The sequence below is a fragment of the Eurypyga helias genome, unplaced genomic scaffold (assembly GCF_000690775.1).
Source record: "Eurypyga helias isolate BGI_N326 unplaced genomic scaffold, ASM69077v1 scaffold33400, whole genome shotgun sequence".
Classification (NCBI taxonomy): domain Eukaryota; kingdom Metazoa; phylum Chordata; class Aves; order Eurypygiformes; family Eurypygidae; genus Eurypyga; species Eurypyga helias.
The window spans coordinates 1-18,572 of NW_010224345.1; the positions used below are offsets into that span (position 1 = coordinate 1).

The 18,572-nt window shown below is 39.0% G+C and overlaps 1 protein-coding gene across 1 annotated transcript; it reads left to right on the plus strand.

Annotated features, from left to right (window-relative positions):
- Nucleotides 1-4,911: 4,911 nt before the first annotated feature.
- On the plus strand, nt 4,912-16,499 carry CHP1 (calcineurin-like EF-hand protein 1; the record flags this gene model as incomplete). The annotated part of the gene is made up of 6 exons (XM_010161273.1): nt 4,912-4,984; nt 11,156-11,236; nt 12,486-12,613; nt 13,475-13,536; nt 14,567-14,689; nt 15,962-16,499. Coding segments are annotated over 6 exons (521 nt in total), but the record flags the coding sequence as incomplete, so codon positions are not given.
- Between the last annotated feature and the right edge of the window lie 2,073 nt (nt 16,500-18,572).

The window sequence follows — 18,572 nt, forward strand, 5'->3', positions numbered from 1 at the left end:
GCTTGGGGCTGGCAGCTACCGCCGGCTGTAAACACAGCTGCTGGGAGTTGAGATGCTCCTTGCGCCGGCCTAGGGGCAGCTGGGGGGTGGTGTTCGCTGGGCACACTACAGCGAAAGCCGTCATTCAGCCAGCCAGCTGGGGTCTGCGAGTCCCTTTGGGGTTGCGGGGGAGACCTCGCGTGGGAGCCCTTAGTGTGGCTTAAAGAGGCGAAGATAGGATGTACAGCGGCAGCGAGAGCTGAGTGGGAAGGGAGAGCAGCAGTGCTCCTGGTATTTGCAGTATTGCATTCGGTTCGAGATAACGTGTTGGGTTTTGAGGAGTTACCTGTTTGTAGTGCTGGAGTTTCCCTCCAGCAGCTATTTTTGGCCCGAAAAAGCTCTCACTGTATAGTATTTTCTTCCCCAAATGTTATTTGCTTCTTAAGCTACTGCTGAAGTTGCCTTAGTGGATATTCAGAATGAATGCTTGGTGGCATTTAAAACCTAAAGGAGGTAACATAACTTGTGGAAGTTGGGTTTGGCTAATAAAAAAAAAGGTGAAAATTCCTGTATTACTTAGAAATTGGGAGAGCATGGACTGTAGTATGTAGCTACTTTACCCTATAGTGTCTGAGTTTTTCTCCATAAACATAAAGTACCTTAGAAAAGGTCAACCTTGGTGTTGTTAATTTGACTGATAGAATGGTTGCCTATCTGAGACTTCTAGCAAATTCACTGGTAAACGGAGGGTTGTTGGAGAGGGGAGGTCACATCATCATGGCTACCACTTTGCTGTTTACTTCTGCCCCACTTCAGGTAGACAAGGTCTTCCCAGATCACACATTTCTTCTGCTTGCTCACCTCTTCTTCTTACATGAAAGTACTTTTTGTATTTTTTCCAATAGAAATGGTATTGTATGCTTGTTTTAGGTAATAGTTTATTTCTGTCAGGAAAATGAGTGGCTACAGAAAAGGAGTGGAAGGAAAATTAAGACAGTACTGGCTAGCATAATGCGCAGCTGAGTGAGTTAACATAGTTTCCATGATCCTTTTTCCATCTGTCGAGAACCCTCTACAGGAAGGCTGTGATAAACAAGTAGGAATGTCAAAGACTGCTTATCCAGCAAGAACTTTTTTTAATTACAAAGTTCATAGAGTAAAGGTAGCCTCATCTATACAGGTGCTTTGAAAACCAAACCCCAGACCTGGAATGTTCTTACAAGAGGTTTTACTTTTTCCCTTGTGCCAATATTTTATTTATTGTCAGTGGTGTTTTATTCCTAGAATTTTACTTGTTAAATTAATACTATTAAGATGGCTAGATAGGCATTCTAAGCTCTAGTCTCTAAATGCTTTTCTTGTATCTTCAAAGTGGGGAGCTTAAGATTGTGAGCAGTGGGTTTGAGCTTTGTGGCCTGGGTTTAGTTCACTTTGTTGTGTTTTTACCATTCAATTTTAGAAGTAATAGCACTTCGTTAATCCAGCATTGCTAATCTGTAATTCATGCTTGCTTGCAAATCATCACGGCATGTCTCATTAACTTTATCAAATCTTCTCCTCCTCCTGGCCTGTAATTACAGTCTAGGAATGTGAATTTCCTCTGCCTTTTATTCTTGTGTAGGTAGGTAGAAAATTCCACCAAGGTCTTAGCACTGTTATACAGTTCATATAGGTGCAAATATTTACGCAAGGTACAGGGTGTGGAAAAAAAATCCCTAGGATGCTGTTTTATCTGGAACAAAGTTCACAGGCAGAATGCTAAATTGGTGTTACTGAGTAGTGTGTCCTGTGGTTTGTTAGAAACCTGATGCTGATGATACTTTACCTGCTGAAGAGTTTGAGAGAGGGTCTTTGTAGACATGAAACAATTCGGCAATACTACATGTCCATCTTGAACTGATGTTCTGGTAAGTGCTCCTAAGGATTCTACTTTTGGCCTCCTTAGTGTGAAATGTGACTTCCTCACTTCATCTGGGATAAGTGTGAAGCACAGAACTTGAGTTCAGCTATGGAGTTACACAACTTTTCTCTTGTTCAGTTTTATGTAGCACAAAACTGAATAGCTTATGATGCTAACAGGACTGATAAACCATATACCATATGTTCTTTAGCTGAACAGATTAAAAGGGTATCTTTTTAAAGGAACTTGAAGTGTAGTCTTTCAAGAGCCATACAATGACAATCCCTGGAGTGAAATCTAAGTTTGGATTGAAGTTCTATAATTTTTTTTTTTATGTCATGGTGAAAAATACTTCTTCATGTAGTAAGTTTAGAAACATCTGCAAAGGTAAGGTTTCCAAGAACGGGGAAATAATGTGCCCACTAAAACCTGCACTTAGTGACACAAAACCTTCATCAGGTTCTCAGTAACAGGTGCTAAGCCTGAAGTTGACAGTCCTAAGTCTTGTGTGTGTTGTATGGAAATTGTTTGCTTTGCAGCTAAACATTTTGAACTTTGAGTTTAAAAATAAAAAAACCCACTTCATGTAGTTCTAATTGCTTTTGTATTTCAGTAACAACTGTAAGAAACAGATGAGAGGTCCAAGGTGTTGCTTGTCTGCATTCTGTAGCAGGCTTTTGGAAAGCCATTGGAATGTAACAGTATTCAAACTATTTGGTTCACACCCTTTGTTCCCATGCTTTGAAACAGTCTACCTAAGGATTAATATTAAACTGATGTGCATATTGGAGCTTAGGAGAAAAAATATTTTAGTGGTAACAAGTGGCAGATTTTCTGATGCATGTTTATTTTTTCTAAGTATATAAATATATATTTATATGAGTTTATGTTGATGTTTTAGAATGTCTAATTGCAAAAAATTTTCTGATGTTTTAACAGAAATGGAGAGTACAGCTCCTATTCTAGAGCTCTAGACTTAAATTTTTAGAACCACCATAGTGGGATAGTAGTGTAGATAAAATCGTGTTCCAGCTGGCTTTAAGCCTTAACCTTTGATTTTTAAGAAGGAGTCAGAAACTGTAGAACTTGTTTCTGGTTCTGTGGTCAGCAAGGAATGTCAAAACCTTTATTTTGCATGAGAAGGCTCTGAAAAGTGTCTAGCGATGAAGCTTTTGTGAGGGTGAGAGCCAAAAAGGAAATTATGAAAGAGTGCAGTGGTGGACCTGAATCATCTTCCTTTCTCATACAGTGATGATATGCTTTTTGTCTAGCATGGGGTCAACAAAAGCACCTCTTCTCCTGGCAATGGCTACGTATTCTCCTGTCAATAGCGGCATACTATTCATTACATACTGGCTGTTATGCTGGTGTTCCAAAATTGGAGATGCTGATGTCAGTTTGGAAATGGTAGCTGAGTAGAATTTTCACCCCTTTTTTTTCTTTTTTTTCTTTTGTTTCCCAGGGAGGAGTGGGAGTACAGGCCTTCTTGTTGGAGATGTAACTCCAGGCTATTCTTTCTTCATCATCAGTGATTGCGTATCATATTTAAAACACTAAATCAGAAATGCAGAAATTCAAAGTCTTTAAAATACTGGTGCCTGCTTTCTAGGTGTGTGTTGCTTAACTTGAAACGGAGCGAGCTGCCCAGTCTGATTGTAGAGAAGTTGCTTTAGGTGGAACTGAGCAAATTGCCCAACCCTATGTAAAGAATGAAAGTTGCTGAGGAGAGAGACAAGGTGGAGGGGTGGGAGGGGGAAGGAAAAAACAAACCACAAAACCAAACAAACAGTTGCTGGCAGGTCATTCTAAAGGAGGGAACAGTTGAACCTAAACAAATAGCCTGGAGAAAGAACAAACCTGAAAAGGTAGTCACAGATCAGACAATTGCTGTGCAACCGGTTCCCAAATATGTTTTAGCAAGTAACAAAAGCATTGTATATTTGCTCGTGAAGACTTTTAAAACAACTGAATCTGCAAATGTTGCTAAGTCCTAGTTTAACATTCTAGAAAAAAATCACACCTTTACTGAGTAAACATTAAAATTCAATTGAGTCTTATTTCATGCATGTATTAACTTCATCTGAAGAGGCTCTGAAAAGCCAACATCATCTGTAGGGCATTCTTACAGTGTTAAAGGGATTGTTATTCTAGATAGGTTTAACCATCCCCCATCATGGATTGATCTAAAGATCTAGATGTCTAATATCTTGGTAAAGTTGACACAGTGATGCTAGACTTAATACTGGCTTTGGACTTTTTCAAACTGTGGCTTTAAAAAGTCTGCACTAATGTTCTGCTTGATTTGTGTCCCAACTCCCTCCCAAACTTCTTTAGAAATGGGATTTTTAATTTTTAATTCTGTGCCCTAGAAGCCTGGAAATTACTTTAGTGAACACCAAAATGAACAAACCGTTTAGATTCAGGCAGTTGTGTAAAGGAAGAAAAGTGATCAGGTATAGAGTCTCTCTGACTGCTTTCCACATGCACTTTCCATCTTTTAGATGGAAGCCTCTGACTGCTTTCCACATGCAGAGAAATAGAGTGCACTTTCCATCTTTTAGATGGAAGAAGACAACAGGATTAGAGATAAAGAGAAGGAAAGATAGTACAGCAGAGATCTGCGGTGTTAGAAATGACGTAGAGGTTATTGGTGGAGGCTGTGTCCAGGTTATTTCTAGCCATAAAGGAATTAATGGGACTACAGTGGAACTGTGAATCAAATATTTTTTTTCTCTTTAATTGCCATTTGCTGAGTCAGATAACCATAAAATAGTCTATAGAGACCAAATAGAAACAGGTAGAAGGCAGACTTAGACAAATTTTGGAAGCACGAGCTTATTTGTGGATTCTTGAATATTAAGATACATACAGCTCATGAAGTCCCTAAACTGCTGATTGCTATGTGATTCCAATGTAACTCGTTTTGTGTGATCTCTTTTTGTTTTGAACACAGCTTCTGGCAACGGAGTAATGTAATGAGGTTTGTTCCAATGAGGAATCATTGACAAGCTAATTTGTTTCTTCTTTTTCAGTCTCCCACAGTCAAATCACCCGCTTGTACAGTCGCTTCACCAGCCTAGACAAAGGAGAAAATGGCACTCTCAGGTGGGTATCGTCACTAATTCAGCTTGCATTGACACATATCTGTAATGGTGGCTGGCTGTTGCAGGGTGCCTGCATGTTTTCGTCAAAGGGTGAATCAGTGAGGTTACTGTAACAGGTTCTTTCATACCTGCTGTCTACATGGACAGCCGAGTTTGTTCTCTTTTATGAGAGGTCAAGAGGAATCTTACTGTTGAACTGAGGTGCTCTAAATGCCAATTGTTTTTACTGTAGTTCTGAAGGCTTGTAGCACTTACTACAAGAAAAGTTAGATTTTTGGATTCAGAGTCTTAGAACAAATGTTTAGAAATGTTAAAAGCATATTTTTAGATTGTAACTTCTTACCTTTCTTTGTATGTTGCTTCTGATAATTATTACAAGGATGGTTCCACTCTGTCTTCAGCCAGGTCTTCATCCTGGCTTTCATAACAAAAGGTCACTTATATTTTTGGGGGGCATGGGCTCTTGATTGTTTCTGATACCCAATGTCTTTTAACACTACTTTGATCTGCAAGCCCTTTACTCTTCTTAACAGTGCACTTCTTGCTGAACACCCATGTACATTAGTATGCTCAGAAATAAAAAAAAGACCTTGACCTGAGTCACTGTGACTAAACAAATATATCATCCTGTACTACTACTTTAAAGAATAACACCTTTAAGGTGTTTGTCTTCTGTTTGCAATTTGAAAACTACAGAAGTGAACCAGTTTCTTACAACTTAATCAGTTAAATAAAGGCGAGGCTGAAACCTTATCTGCAAAACCTTTTTCCTTTGTACTGCATCTGCTGAAAAGAGTATTCTCAACTGAAAGAAACTCTAGTGAGATGATTGCCTGTTAAAATGTGTCTCTATGTGCTGTCTTTGTTCTCTAGCCTGTCCCACTCTGATTATTGTATTGTGGGTTGGTATTGGTTTGCTCTTTAATTACAGAATTAATTATGACTTCTGGTTGTATTAAATTGCTTATTAGTCTTCTCTTTTGATGTTGCCTAAGGATCACATTAATATTATGAAAACATATGACAAATAAGAGATGCCCTTGATTGCACCAGATTGCAGCGAACATAGTGGGTCTAAGAACACAGAGCCACTGAAAGTCTGTTGCTTTTCTGTGTTGATGCTGGTAGTCAAGGCTCATCTTTGGAAACTAACCTTAAACTCTGAAAATTTGCCAAGCAAAACAACAAAAAGGGAATCTGATTGGTTTTCAGGTGGATTGTTTCTTATTTGCCATATAGCCACATATGCTGGAACCAGTGCACAGGGAAGCTGGAGAGAATGCAGGAGAGAGTAGGGAGAGGAAAGGGACCCTGTAGCATAGTATATGGGGTCTGGCAGGGTTGGAGTTAACTTTTTTCATAGCAATTCTATCCCAGTCAAACCCAGTAAACATTGATTCAGGGATTACCCGTAGGTTTGTACATAACCTTGCAAAATGTGATTGTGGGATGCACTATAAACCTATAGAAGCTAGACCTACCTACAAACCGACTAACCATAGAGCTAGAATCACTGCCTACAGGATGAAGGTGATGAGTTGTAAGATAGACTGTCTTTGGCAGTACTGCCGGCTTACTGCAGTTTCATTTCCTGAAGGAAATACGCAGTTCCTTCTGGGGCCACAAATTGCTGACTTCTCAGTTCACATTTAAGTAATTGGTTGTGAAGTTGTACTGTAAACAGGGCTACTAAGTAATTATTTTTGGTTAAAAATACTCTTCTTCCCCTCTTGGTTTGTATAGAATGTTTTTAAGTGGACTGACTCCAGTGATTTGGACTGTGGCTGTACTCTAAATATCTAGACTTGCATAGCTGAAGGGATGACAAAATGGATTGTGGGTGTGGAAACAATTGGCTTGGGTTGGGCAGGAACTTCTTAAGCCCACTCTGTCACCAAAGCCAATGTAACATCTAAATTGTAGCATTGGCTAATTGGCAATTGTGATGTACAGATCAGCTGATGATGTTGTAGGTAAGTTTGAATACTACTTATGTCTCAAAATTAAATTACTTGAAAAAGAACAATGCTAACTCTAGCCTCTTCAAACTCTTGGTGTGGGTTTAGTCTTCACTGATGAATAAAGGTGATGGCTGCCAGTCTGGTGCAGTTTGAACCTAGCACACGTTCTTCCTGAACTTTTCCCTCCAACTTTAAATTTGCCTGTTGAGTCCATAAAGTTTGTATAAACTTCAGAGTGATTGTATTCAGTTTGCGTAAGAGAAGTAATTCATTAAATATGCTATGAACGCCTGTTGCACAATGCTTAGTTTCATAGGAGGAGTTTCCCAGGAGGAGTTTGACTTTTAGTGTCGATAATCATGTGGTACTTGGGAAAGGAAGTGAAGATCATTTGGAAAATCCCAGCAACTGTGCAAATTGTTGCCCATTAACTTGCAGTCTTGGCCTCTCAGCATAGCCTGCTCCCAAACATGGCTGATTTAGTGTGGTATTCAGGTTTTGAAACCTGTCCTGGCACCCACAATATGTGGAAACCATTAAGTTTAACGGAAAACTGCTTCCTAGGAAAAAAAAAGGGAGAGTAAGAACTACAGCTGGGAAATGTTGCTTTCTGAAGTACTAATCAGAGAAACTGCTACTTTGAGACAAGTGGGATGAAGTTAACAGTGCTTTCTACTGCCGAACAGTTCAGAAGGTGTGTCTTCTGATTGTTTCCTGTGAGCAAGAATGATTGTTTCTTAAGGTTGACTTATACCTTCGACTTACAAATCAGACATGACAGAAATCACGTGACTATGATCGGCAAGAGATGTGTTAGGCAGTTCTTTATGGCATGAAATAAATCTTTAAATGTGTACCACCCTTTTGAAGGAGGGGGAAAGCTGTGTTGTCTTTCTTATCTATGTATTAAAAATGGGCAAGGTAAAGAGCACTTTGTACAGAAGATATGGTACGTGATAACTAATCCTGGTAGTTAGGGAAGAGAGGTAGTTCATTCTGAAACTATAATCCAAAGATGAAATCTTTCCTAGCCAGATGTTTCTATGCAGTGTACCTATGTGCAGTTTCAAGAAAGCTACTTTATTTTTAGAGTTATGTAAATGAGATGTAAGAGAAGGGTACCAATGGAGACAGAGCTTCATATGCCTTGTTTTGTCTTTTTGTTCCCCCTTCTCGTTACTGAATAACTCTTACCAATTCTTTAAAAGGGTTGAAAATGTTATATTTTTCCTTTAGCTTCACTTTTCCCAAACAAAATCAGTAAGCTTCCTCAGATGTGCACCATCCGAATGAAACTCGGTCATAAAAGCCAGGACAAAACAGTTCCTTTGAAAATTCTTTTGTCACCTTTGATTTCAATATTGTGACATGCTGAATTGCTAAAACGAAAGGTTTGTACCCTTGGATGTACACAGCTACAGCTAAATTGTGAAATCTGAAACATACTTGTTCTGCCTACATCCTAACCGTAGGTCAGGGGAAACCAGCGTGCGTGTTTTCTTCTTTACCTTCTGACTTGTAAGGTGAGGAAAGCTACATGTATGACCAGGGTAAGCATGTGCTTGCCTCAGTGAGTCTCCTTGTTGGGCTAATACTGAAGTGTACACCACACAAAGATACATCCACTCCAAAATTTAACAACTAGTAGTAGCTCTAGGCAGACACAGAGCTATGAAAAGGAGATACTTCTGTAAACTGCTGCTTCTGCATGTGACTTTGCATGGTGCCTCCCACTTACAGTAGTTTCTTCTGTGCTGGGGAAATGACAGGTTACACACCTCAGAAGTATCTACAGATTCCTTTTGGCAAAACATCTAAGTGAATGCACTCGCCTATATATGAAATGGTTGGCCTGCGTAATGGTAACACGCAGTTAAAGTTTGCTTTACGCCTTACGTTTAAGCAAGGATTTAATAGAAGCCAGATTCCTGAAAGGTATGTTAAAAGAGCCTTTTTGCTATGGCAGATGAACACAGAAGTAGAAGGCATCAAATTTCCTGTAAGCTCCAGCTTCAGCCAGGTGAAGTTAGTCCCTAATGACTGCAGGAAGCCTTAGTTTATAGCGTGGAGAATAACTTACATCATGCATTCATTTACTTTTATGGCTGTTAGAGCTATTTCAATTATAACACTCACTCAGTAATGTGCTCTTAATAAGCAAAAAATGGTCTACTGCAATCCTGATAATGACAGGACAAGTAGATTTGAAACCTGGGGAGTTATTTGTGGTTAATTGTTAATCTCCTGTTAGAAAGCAGAACAACTGGAGGCTGAAATGCTGAGTGTAAATTGAGGCTCAATACTAAGAAATAGTGATACACAAAAAATTCAGAAACACTAGGATTTTACTCTACCTCAAAGAGAGGGCATTTGCTGCTCTTTGCTTGTAAATGTTAGCATTGATGCTGAAGTCCTGTTGTTAAAATTTTGTTAGTAGGACATAGGTTTTCCACATCACTGCGTCTCCTGCCTAAATCACTAATGCATACATTGCCCTTCAGCCATAGCTTAAAACGCAGCGGTCCTGAAAGGTCTGATAACGAGTTGATCATGTTATACAGATGTCAACTTGGCCTATTAAAAATAATTCAGACCTGGTCAGAGCAGAATTTTGCTGGGGTAGCTTAAAAATATGGTCAGGTTGCTCTATTTGAAGGTCAAACAGTTTAACAATGTTGTAACAGACATAACTGGGACTCTTTATGGTGCTGTGGTGTGACTGGGTGCAAGGAGTGCTTTAGAATGCATTTAAAACTGGAGTGTCTTGCTTCTGTGCCTTTCCCAGGCTAGACTGGTGATAAGGTTAGCCAATTCTTTTTTTACCCTGTCTTTCAGATCACAGTACAATAAAAGGCCAGTATACTTAAATAATCTATACATCTGCTTGTGTTTATTTTACTCTGATATTTCTTTGGTGTAATGACATCATGAGTTAAACCTTGTTGCTGATTCATTTAGTGAGCGTAGGTTTCAAAAGGAGCAAACATCTAGTAACCAAGTTTGAGACTTTGACCCAAACTTCAAAAACAGCAGGACTGTATTTGACTTGAAGGAAATTGCCATTGTTTCTGGGCAGGAAATGTCAAGTTACGCATCTAGACAGAATAACTGGTTCTTTTTACAGCCTTACCCCATTGCTGTTATCTTCGTAATTTAAAACCTAAATAATTATGGAGTACCTCTTGTGCTAACTGATAAATTGCTGTGCTCTGTTGGTAGAGTGTGTGTGAACAACCAAAAAAAATACCCCCAAACAGACCTGTTGACAGAAGTAGTCATTAAGACACACTTGGTGTTGTCTGTCTTAGTTACACCAAGATTATCCCACTTTCCTGTCAGTGATGTTCTATTAAGTTGAAAGAAAAATGATTAGCATAACTCTAATAATAGAATGAGCCCTATGTTCATTCTAAAATGTGTTCATATCATTACAGCTCATCATGTCTTCCGGATCAGAAAAACCCTGTATCAATGTAGGCATAGCTATGCTTATGCTCTACTGTGTACATAAAATCATGAGCAGAAAGGAGAATGGCTGGCAAGTGCAGTGTATCAGTGAAGTTACAATGGGTGTAGAGGCCCCTGTCTAAAGTCTAAATTTACTACTTAAAAATAGGGGGCTGCTTGGTCGAAGCTAAAATAATGTGAAATTTGGCATATATAACAAGATACAAAGTTGTTGCATTAAAAAAAAAAAATTAGAATATGCAGATCACCTGTGGTATGTTTGGAGGAGTATGGTATTGTCCCAGAATCTGGAATGTTGTAGTCTGGAAAAATTATGCCAACTCAAATGATTCAGTATCACGATAGTTATTTAAAAAAAACCCTCATTTTAATTTTGAAGCCATATTTTCCTTCAAAGCCATTTCAGAAGATTTCTTTTCCTTAAATTGCAAGCTAGTTGGCATCATTACAGGAAGGTTTTTGGCACAAACAATGTTAGGATCTAAGAAGTCCATTTATCATGTTAACAGCACACTACTAGTTTTTAATGTAAAGCAGGCCAGGCATTGTCTTTTGCATTGTTTTGTGCTATTAGTCATAGAGAAAACATCACTTAAAGAATTACATTAAAAAAAAAAAAACTATCGAGTGTCTTGTTGGAGAAACAGAACCCAACGGATGTTTTGCTGTGAAGGCTTTTTAAGCAACTTTTACTCTTCTAATGTCAACTTTATGCAGACTTCTTGTGTTCTTGCTTTACTTAGCCGTGAAGACTTCCAGAGGATTCCAGAGCTTGCCATCAATCCACTGGGAGACAGAATTATCAATGCCTTCTTTCCAGAAGGGTGAGTCCCAATGGACTGAATATGTGAGCAGGCATAAAATTTGTAGTTCATCAGAAGTTTTGATGAGTGAAATGCTGATACTTAAAGCATGGAATTTGAATTTACTAATAACTGAACTCCTCAAACTTGCCATGAAATGTAGGTGGGTATGTTGTTTCTTTGCCATGTTTTCATTCTGGAATGAGAAATACTTTACAGCCATACAGTTCCGTGTGCTTTATCCATTGATGAACTCAGGCTTCATGTCATAGTTTTCTACTCTCCTTGCTGTGCTGCTGAACACTTCTAAAGAAAGTCAAGGAAGGGCATGTGATTCTTAGAGCAAACTTGTAGCAATATTATTTTATGCCAAGTAGTATTGCAATTAACTAATTCAGTCTTGGTTTTCACTTTTTAGCCTCTAAGTGTACCTTTGTTATTAGATCAGCTTGTTTGTTTTTAGTTTTTGATCACATTTAAAACCTAGCTTATGACACTTATAACATAAATCCAAAGAGATGATCAAATTTGCAGTACTCTCCATTATACCTCTCTAGATTGTTCTATGGACTCTGCTGCTCTTCTTGGGCACATTTGTTGTTACTGATTGAAGTTGGGAATGTCTCATCAAGTCATAATATCAGCTAATACCAGGCAGGCTTTTCTGAATAGAAAGTAGGAGTCCTGGGAAGTAGTTATATAGGTGGTTCCCACAGGAACTCTAGAGAAGAGAGCTATTTTTCAGGGAGAGGTGAGTGATGACTGCCCCATAAGCAGGAGGCAAGGGTGACAGCAAAGCTGGCAGGGCTGATGTACTCGCTGACGAAGGGCACAGCTCCTGGACAAGAAAAGCAGGGCAGGTCCACTGACTGATGTCATGTCAGCCAAGAATCCAGTGGTTGCCAGACAAGTTGACAGTGGTGAAGCAAGTCTCGGGTCAGGAATGAGGGTCCAGACCAGCAAGCTACATTGCCAGACTCAGGCATAGCTGCAGGATAGCTCAGCCAGGGGCTGAGGGATTGAGCTTAAATAGAGCTCTCCACAAGACTTCTCACAGCCGCTTTTTTTTACACATCATGCTTCACAACAGTGTGAACCCAGGTTGTAACTGCACTGTATCAGAGCTGGGTTTGAGCATAGGCAGCCAGACCCTGGTGAGGTGGGATTGGAAGAGCTTGCATGGTGTTAATGCTTTAGATGTTCACTCTTCACTGAAACAGGGAACTTGTATAGGCTATGCTAAAACTGACCTGCTGAAATTCTTATGCAGAGAGGACCAGGTGAATTTCCGTGGATTCATGAGAACACTAGCCCACTTCCGACCCATAGAAGATAATGAAAAGAGCAAAGACCAGAATGGACCAGAACCACTGAACAGCCGAAGTAACAAGCTCCACTGTAAGAAATGCGAACCTACCTATAGAAGCAATTATTTTTCCTTTTTGTTTTTCTGGGAAGGGAGTGAAGGGACCTGGGGTCTTCTGCACAGTTGTTCCCTATGGAATGATATCCTCTAATAACTGATTTTTTTAAAATTAACTTGCAAGCTTACCTGTTGAGAAGGTCAACAATTGACCCATTCTTGTATTGGAATTTGGTGGAATTTGTTGAGTCTCGAGTAACATACATGCTTTTCCAAATGTCTTGGTGTTTTGAAATAGTTTGCATACAAAGTTATTTCAGACTTAGAAGCCACTTCCCGCATGTGAATGGGCTTTTCTGTTTCTTTCTCCAGTCAGCCATATAACACAGTGTTTTTTCCTCACCTTCAGCTGAGTACTCTCTTGAGTATTTGGACATCTGCCTACAGTATGTGAGCAGAATGCTCTTGCTTGCTAATCAAAGTTGGCAACAGTCCTCACCTCAGAGCACTTAAAAGTTCTGTCATATCTCATCCAGAATATAGTCACAGAGAATGAATGGTAATGTAAAAATGGCTGGCTCTGAAGTTAAAGGATTGAATGTATCTTAGTGGTAATTATACTTTCATGACTTTGGGCTTTGAAGAAATACCTATGCAAGCAGAGTGCTTGTGAAAATACTCCTACAAAGTACTTAAGATTTTTCACTTCTTGGCAATAATGTTATTCCTGTATGCGGTGATAACACTTCATGGAACTGAACGTGGATTTTATGGTGAATTAAAATTCTAATTTATGACTACTTAACTATTACCTTTTTTCTTTTTAGAGAAATGTATTGTTATGAAGAAAAATAATGGCACTTGAATTAAAATGCTCATCCTTTTCTTCCCTGTAGTTGCTTTCCGGTTATATGATCTAGATAAAGATGACAAGATTTCCAGGGATGAGCTTCTTCAGGTAAATAGCAGAGAGTGCTCTGAATGACTCCATCATGACTTTCTCTGTGACTTTACACCCATTTAGAAGGAAGAAGGGGGTTACAACAGTCTTCTCAAAAGAACTCCTGAAGGAATTCAGTGGCTAATTGCATATCTCTGCTTTAAAGCTTTAGATACCAAATGAGACTTTAATCTCATTTAGTAGCCTAGGTCATTCTACTAGATTCAAAGTTAAAACAGTGTTAGGCTAATCAGATCCTATGGGAAACGATACCTGAATATCCAACAAATGCACTAAGCCCCTTAAGATCTACCTTCTGTAGCTTTCAAAGGTGCTTCTCGCAGGACCTCACAGGGACAATCCTTGAGGTGGATTAGGTTGTTTGCCTGATCTCCTCTGCATCCTCTCAGTAGAATAAAACTTCTTGGAATTGCAGCAAAGGTAAGCAAAGTTCATCAGTGCTGCATATAAATGAAACTAGGCTTGAGCTTGGAGTAATTACATACTACTAATTCTGGGAAGTAGACATGACAATTTGTGGTTTCTGATGTAGGACAAGGATTTACTTTTGACTGAAACTCACGTCTATCTGCACAGAAACTGCTTTACTGACTGGAGAGAGTAATAGCAGTTATCATTTAACCATATACTTACATTCTTGTAGGCAGCTATCTCAAACAGCAGATACTCAGTCAAATGTTGGTATGTTTTGTGGGGGGGGAAAAAACAGGCAAAAGTATGGGAACAAAACATACTCATTCTTAGTTCCAAAAGTTTTCTCATCCTTCTACCTCTTCCTGCTGCCTAGTGAAAAAGCAGGATTCTTTGTGGCTACAAAAGGAAGTTGTCTTTCCTGAAAGCCTTGATGTACAAAGGACAAATAAAAGTCTGTCTAGAAATGACTTCCAGGGTTGTTTTTGTATGGTGTTATTTTGACAGTATACACAAGCAGAACAGCACTAAACATACTTCCGTTCCTATATCAATAATGGTTATTTTGTTTTCTTTTTCCAAAAAATAATCATCTGTGGACTTGTGTATGTTACAGGTACTACGGATGATGGTTGGTGTAAACATTTCGGATGAGCAGCTGGGCAGCATTGCTGACAGGACAATCCAGGAAGCTGATCAAGATGGGGACAGCGCCATCTCCTTTGCAGAGTTTGTAAAGGTTGGTAAACTGCATTTTTAACTACTAAATGAAACTGCTCAGGCATGGGCAAGTCATTCAGACCTAAATGCAAATGGAAACAGAGGAAGTTGTTTGGATAGTCCTGCCTGCCTGCATTTGGGCAAATCAGGACATTTTTAAAATACTGTCAGGGTCTGTATATTTCCTCATATTCTTACATAAGCTACAAGACTGAATATATTGCAGAATTTTCACCTTCTTCTTTTGCTACCGCTTCTTTCTACATAAACTTCTTGACTATAGCACAGTTGCAATAAAATAATTCTTCTGCTGTATTTGTGGTGATCAGTTTTTACTTGTGGATTTTATCCAGTGGCAACACAACTAATATTAGTATTCAAGTTCCTAGCTCTAGTCCTTTGAAATACATCTCTTTGTGAGTCAGAAATAGCTAATAGTAAGGCATCATTATATAGTCAGTGGAGAAAGTTATCCTTTAGCACAATAATTTCAACTGCCTAATGGGATGGTATTGACAAGAGGAACCAGACTCACCTTGGAGGTGGACAAAGACAGGACGAGATAACAGGAACAAGTTGCAACATGGGAAATTCCAGTTAGCTGTAAGGAAAACTTTTTACGAAGAGGCTGATTGTAGGTTGTGACGATGTAGTACCTCCTGCTTTGGAAATATTTAAAACTTAACTGGACAAGGCCCATACAGATTGATGTGGGTGGCCCTGTTTCAAGCAGAAGTTGAGGGAGTTTGACTAAGAGACATCCAGAGGTCTCTTCAAACTTAAATTGCTCTGATCTTGGAACACTGAAGTCTACTGCTTGAAACAGCCTGGAGCACACTGTCTTCATACCTCAGTGTTGATAGCAATTCAGTGAATGAAGTTGCCATGCCAGATTTACAATGATCTCTTTGGTGATGCTGTGGTCTTGTTTTTTATCTCTTAATGACTGCTTATGCCCCTTCCTCTACTCCGTTCCCCCTTCTGATTCCTGGCCGTGCACTCCTACACAGTCTAATTTGGTGAATATAAGCCTTTCTCTGCTGTTGGCAGACTGAAACTGCATTAGTTACATTCTGGTTGACAGCCTTCTTCCAGCTTTAGTGGCTGAAGTGCCTTTCCTTAGAAGGACCTTAGTCCAGAGTGAAAAATAGTAGTCTCTAGATGAAAGGCTGGCATGCCAAATTGAAGACATCCTGTGTTCCTGCCCACTTCCTCTATACTAGAGTAAGAAACCTTGTAGGAAAGAAGTATGTACAGTAACTTAAGTAGCTGTTTCTGAATTTTATTGCAGGTTTTGGAGAAGGTGGATGTAGAGCAGAAAATGAGCATTCGTTTTCTTCACTGATGGATGGAGAACCTATTCCTTTCTACTCCTACTATGTAATGAATAGAACTTCATCTTCTCCTTAGCACCTTCCCCCAGAGCATTGATACTGGTGCATATTCAGTACATCTCCAACCCCTCCTTGATTTGTTCTGCCAATGTGAAAAATCCCTGTGCATCAGAAACAAAGGGAAATGGCTGCCATGCAACTTGGAAAGGAGTGTTTTTATTTTTTTCTTAAATTTTCTCCTTCCAATTTTTACCCTTTCTCCCTTGACTCCTTCTGCACTACTGTTTCAGCAAAAGTGTCTCTCCTTATGTACTGTTGTTTAATCTACAAACTGATTCTTCTGAGCTCTGAATCTGAGAATGGGAAAACGGGAACACGCCAGAGAAGCACCCTCTGAAACACTTTGGAGACAAGCATCTACTCAAATACTAGGTGCAGTGATAATGATTCACTTTTGCTTCCAGTAGCAATTACACATTACAGCTGCCTTTTTTTTGCCTTTCACATTTGGCTTCACATACAGATTTGTTTCTTCCTTGCTTTCAAGTCTGCCTTTTACTTAAGGACTTTGCAATTTCTATGGCTTCATTGTACAACTAGCAGTGGATGCATAATGATAGCCAAGAGTACTTTGAAGTACCGTGATTAGATTTTATTTTTTGTCGGGTGAATTCACAGGGACAATAGAGAATCTGTGGTGGAGACAGGCTGTGGTGTCCTCAAAAGGAGCAGGAAGTTCTGCACTAAGTCACTTAGTTTGTTCCAGTAGCAGTTGCAGGAACTTGTTTCTTTCCTTTGAGTAGCTTGCTGGCTTGACTGCCAGCAGACCATGAAGTGCCCTCTCCATGTTGCGTTGCTCTAGGATCCCTCTACTGATCAAGGTGGTTTTGCCTCTGAAGGTGTAAACTTGTTTACCAGTGTATATAATGCAAGAAAATTAGTCTTGTCAAAATCTGGATTTGTAGTTCTGTCACTGCCTGCCCCTCCCCCCCCGCCCCGTAATAGTGTAATGAAACAGTACTGATTTTTTTTTGTGATTGTTTTTTTGTTTTCTGTTAATCATAGTGGTCTGGATAATCAGTAATTATTTACATTTTCCAGTATGGAAGTCCTGGTCTGCTAGATTTGCGTTGAGGGTGGTAGCTGTGTTTATGAAAGTTGTGGCGTAATAATATAATATGGGGAAGTACATATTATCCCAAATACTTCAGAAGATAGTTCTACACAGATCTCTTTGCAAGTGCAAGATGATTAATACCATTAATATAATGCTGATAAATTCAAGAGACCAAAATTATCATAGGTTCAATAGCAACATAATTTTCTGTGTCTAGATTGGCAAATGATCTCATCTAGTTCAGCTGGAGCATCCTATGTTCTGGAAGGTCCTTCCAATAAAACCAAAAAACCCTGGGAGCTGCTTTATTGAAGAATCAGTGTTTTAACTGCTTCTCATGTGTTAACATTTCTATAAATACTTACCAATCTTGAACTACCCTCAAATGTGCATTTCCTTTTTTTTTTTTCCCCTCAGTTTCTTCAATCCTGACTGGTGTTAAAGAATAACATGCAAATGTCTGAAGGATTTTTTTAATTTGTTTTAAATTAAGGAATCGTAAAGTGAAATGTTGCACTTTATTGTTTTGCAGAGTGCAGCACAATTCCAGAAAGAAATGTAAATTAAAAAAAACCTCTACCCTGTATGAGAGAGAAACCTTACAGTTTTATGACCGTGTCCTGTAAAATAATCTGTTAACATTGTTACATGCCTGAAAAGTAAAAAAAAAAAAAAATTTGTAGGCTTTGATTTGCTTAAAAGTAGGTGTTGCTCTTTTCTGGCTCTATAGTTGTAACCTACAGTTGTGCCTTATTGTCCCAGTGAGACTGGATATTGTATTTATCAATCCATAAATAAACCCTCCACTGTATTTAAAAAACAAAACACCACCACCCAAACTATTCCTGTATGGTAATTGACTCTCCTTTAATGACTGGAAAAGGTAAATACAAGTAGAATGGTGCTAGCAGGTCTTACAGATCAATTTTTTTTTTATAACAGAGCTTGTTTTCAGAGTATTAATAATACTTCATTCTGCAGGTAGAGTGGAGGAAATCAGTGCAAAACATGACCTCCAGAAGAGGACTTGCACTGCTCTACAGATCCCATAACAACATGAGCTTTACACCTCTCTGTAGTTCTAAACTAGGCTGGGGTTTTTTGGGTTTTTTTTTTTTCCCCCCATAGTGTTGTAACAGTGTTCTAATTAAAAGGTATATAATACCAGTGCTAGTTGTGACATCTGTCCTTATAAGCCCCCACCTCACAAATTGGGTATTTTTGCTAATGTGCTTTAAGGTGAACACAAATAGAGAGGGGGCTTTACACCTCTCTGTAGTTCTAAACTAGGCTGGGGTTTTTTGGGTTTTTTTTTTTTCCCCCCATAGTGTTGTAACAGTGTTCTAATTAAAAGGTATATAATACCAGTGCTAGTTGTGACATCTGTCCTTATAAGCCCCCACCTCACAAATTGGGTATTTTTGCTAATGTGCTTTAAGGTGAACACAAAT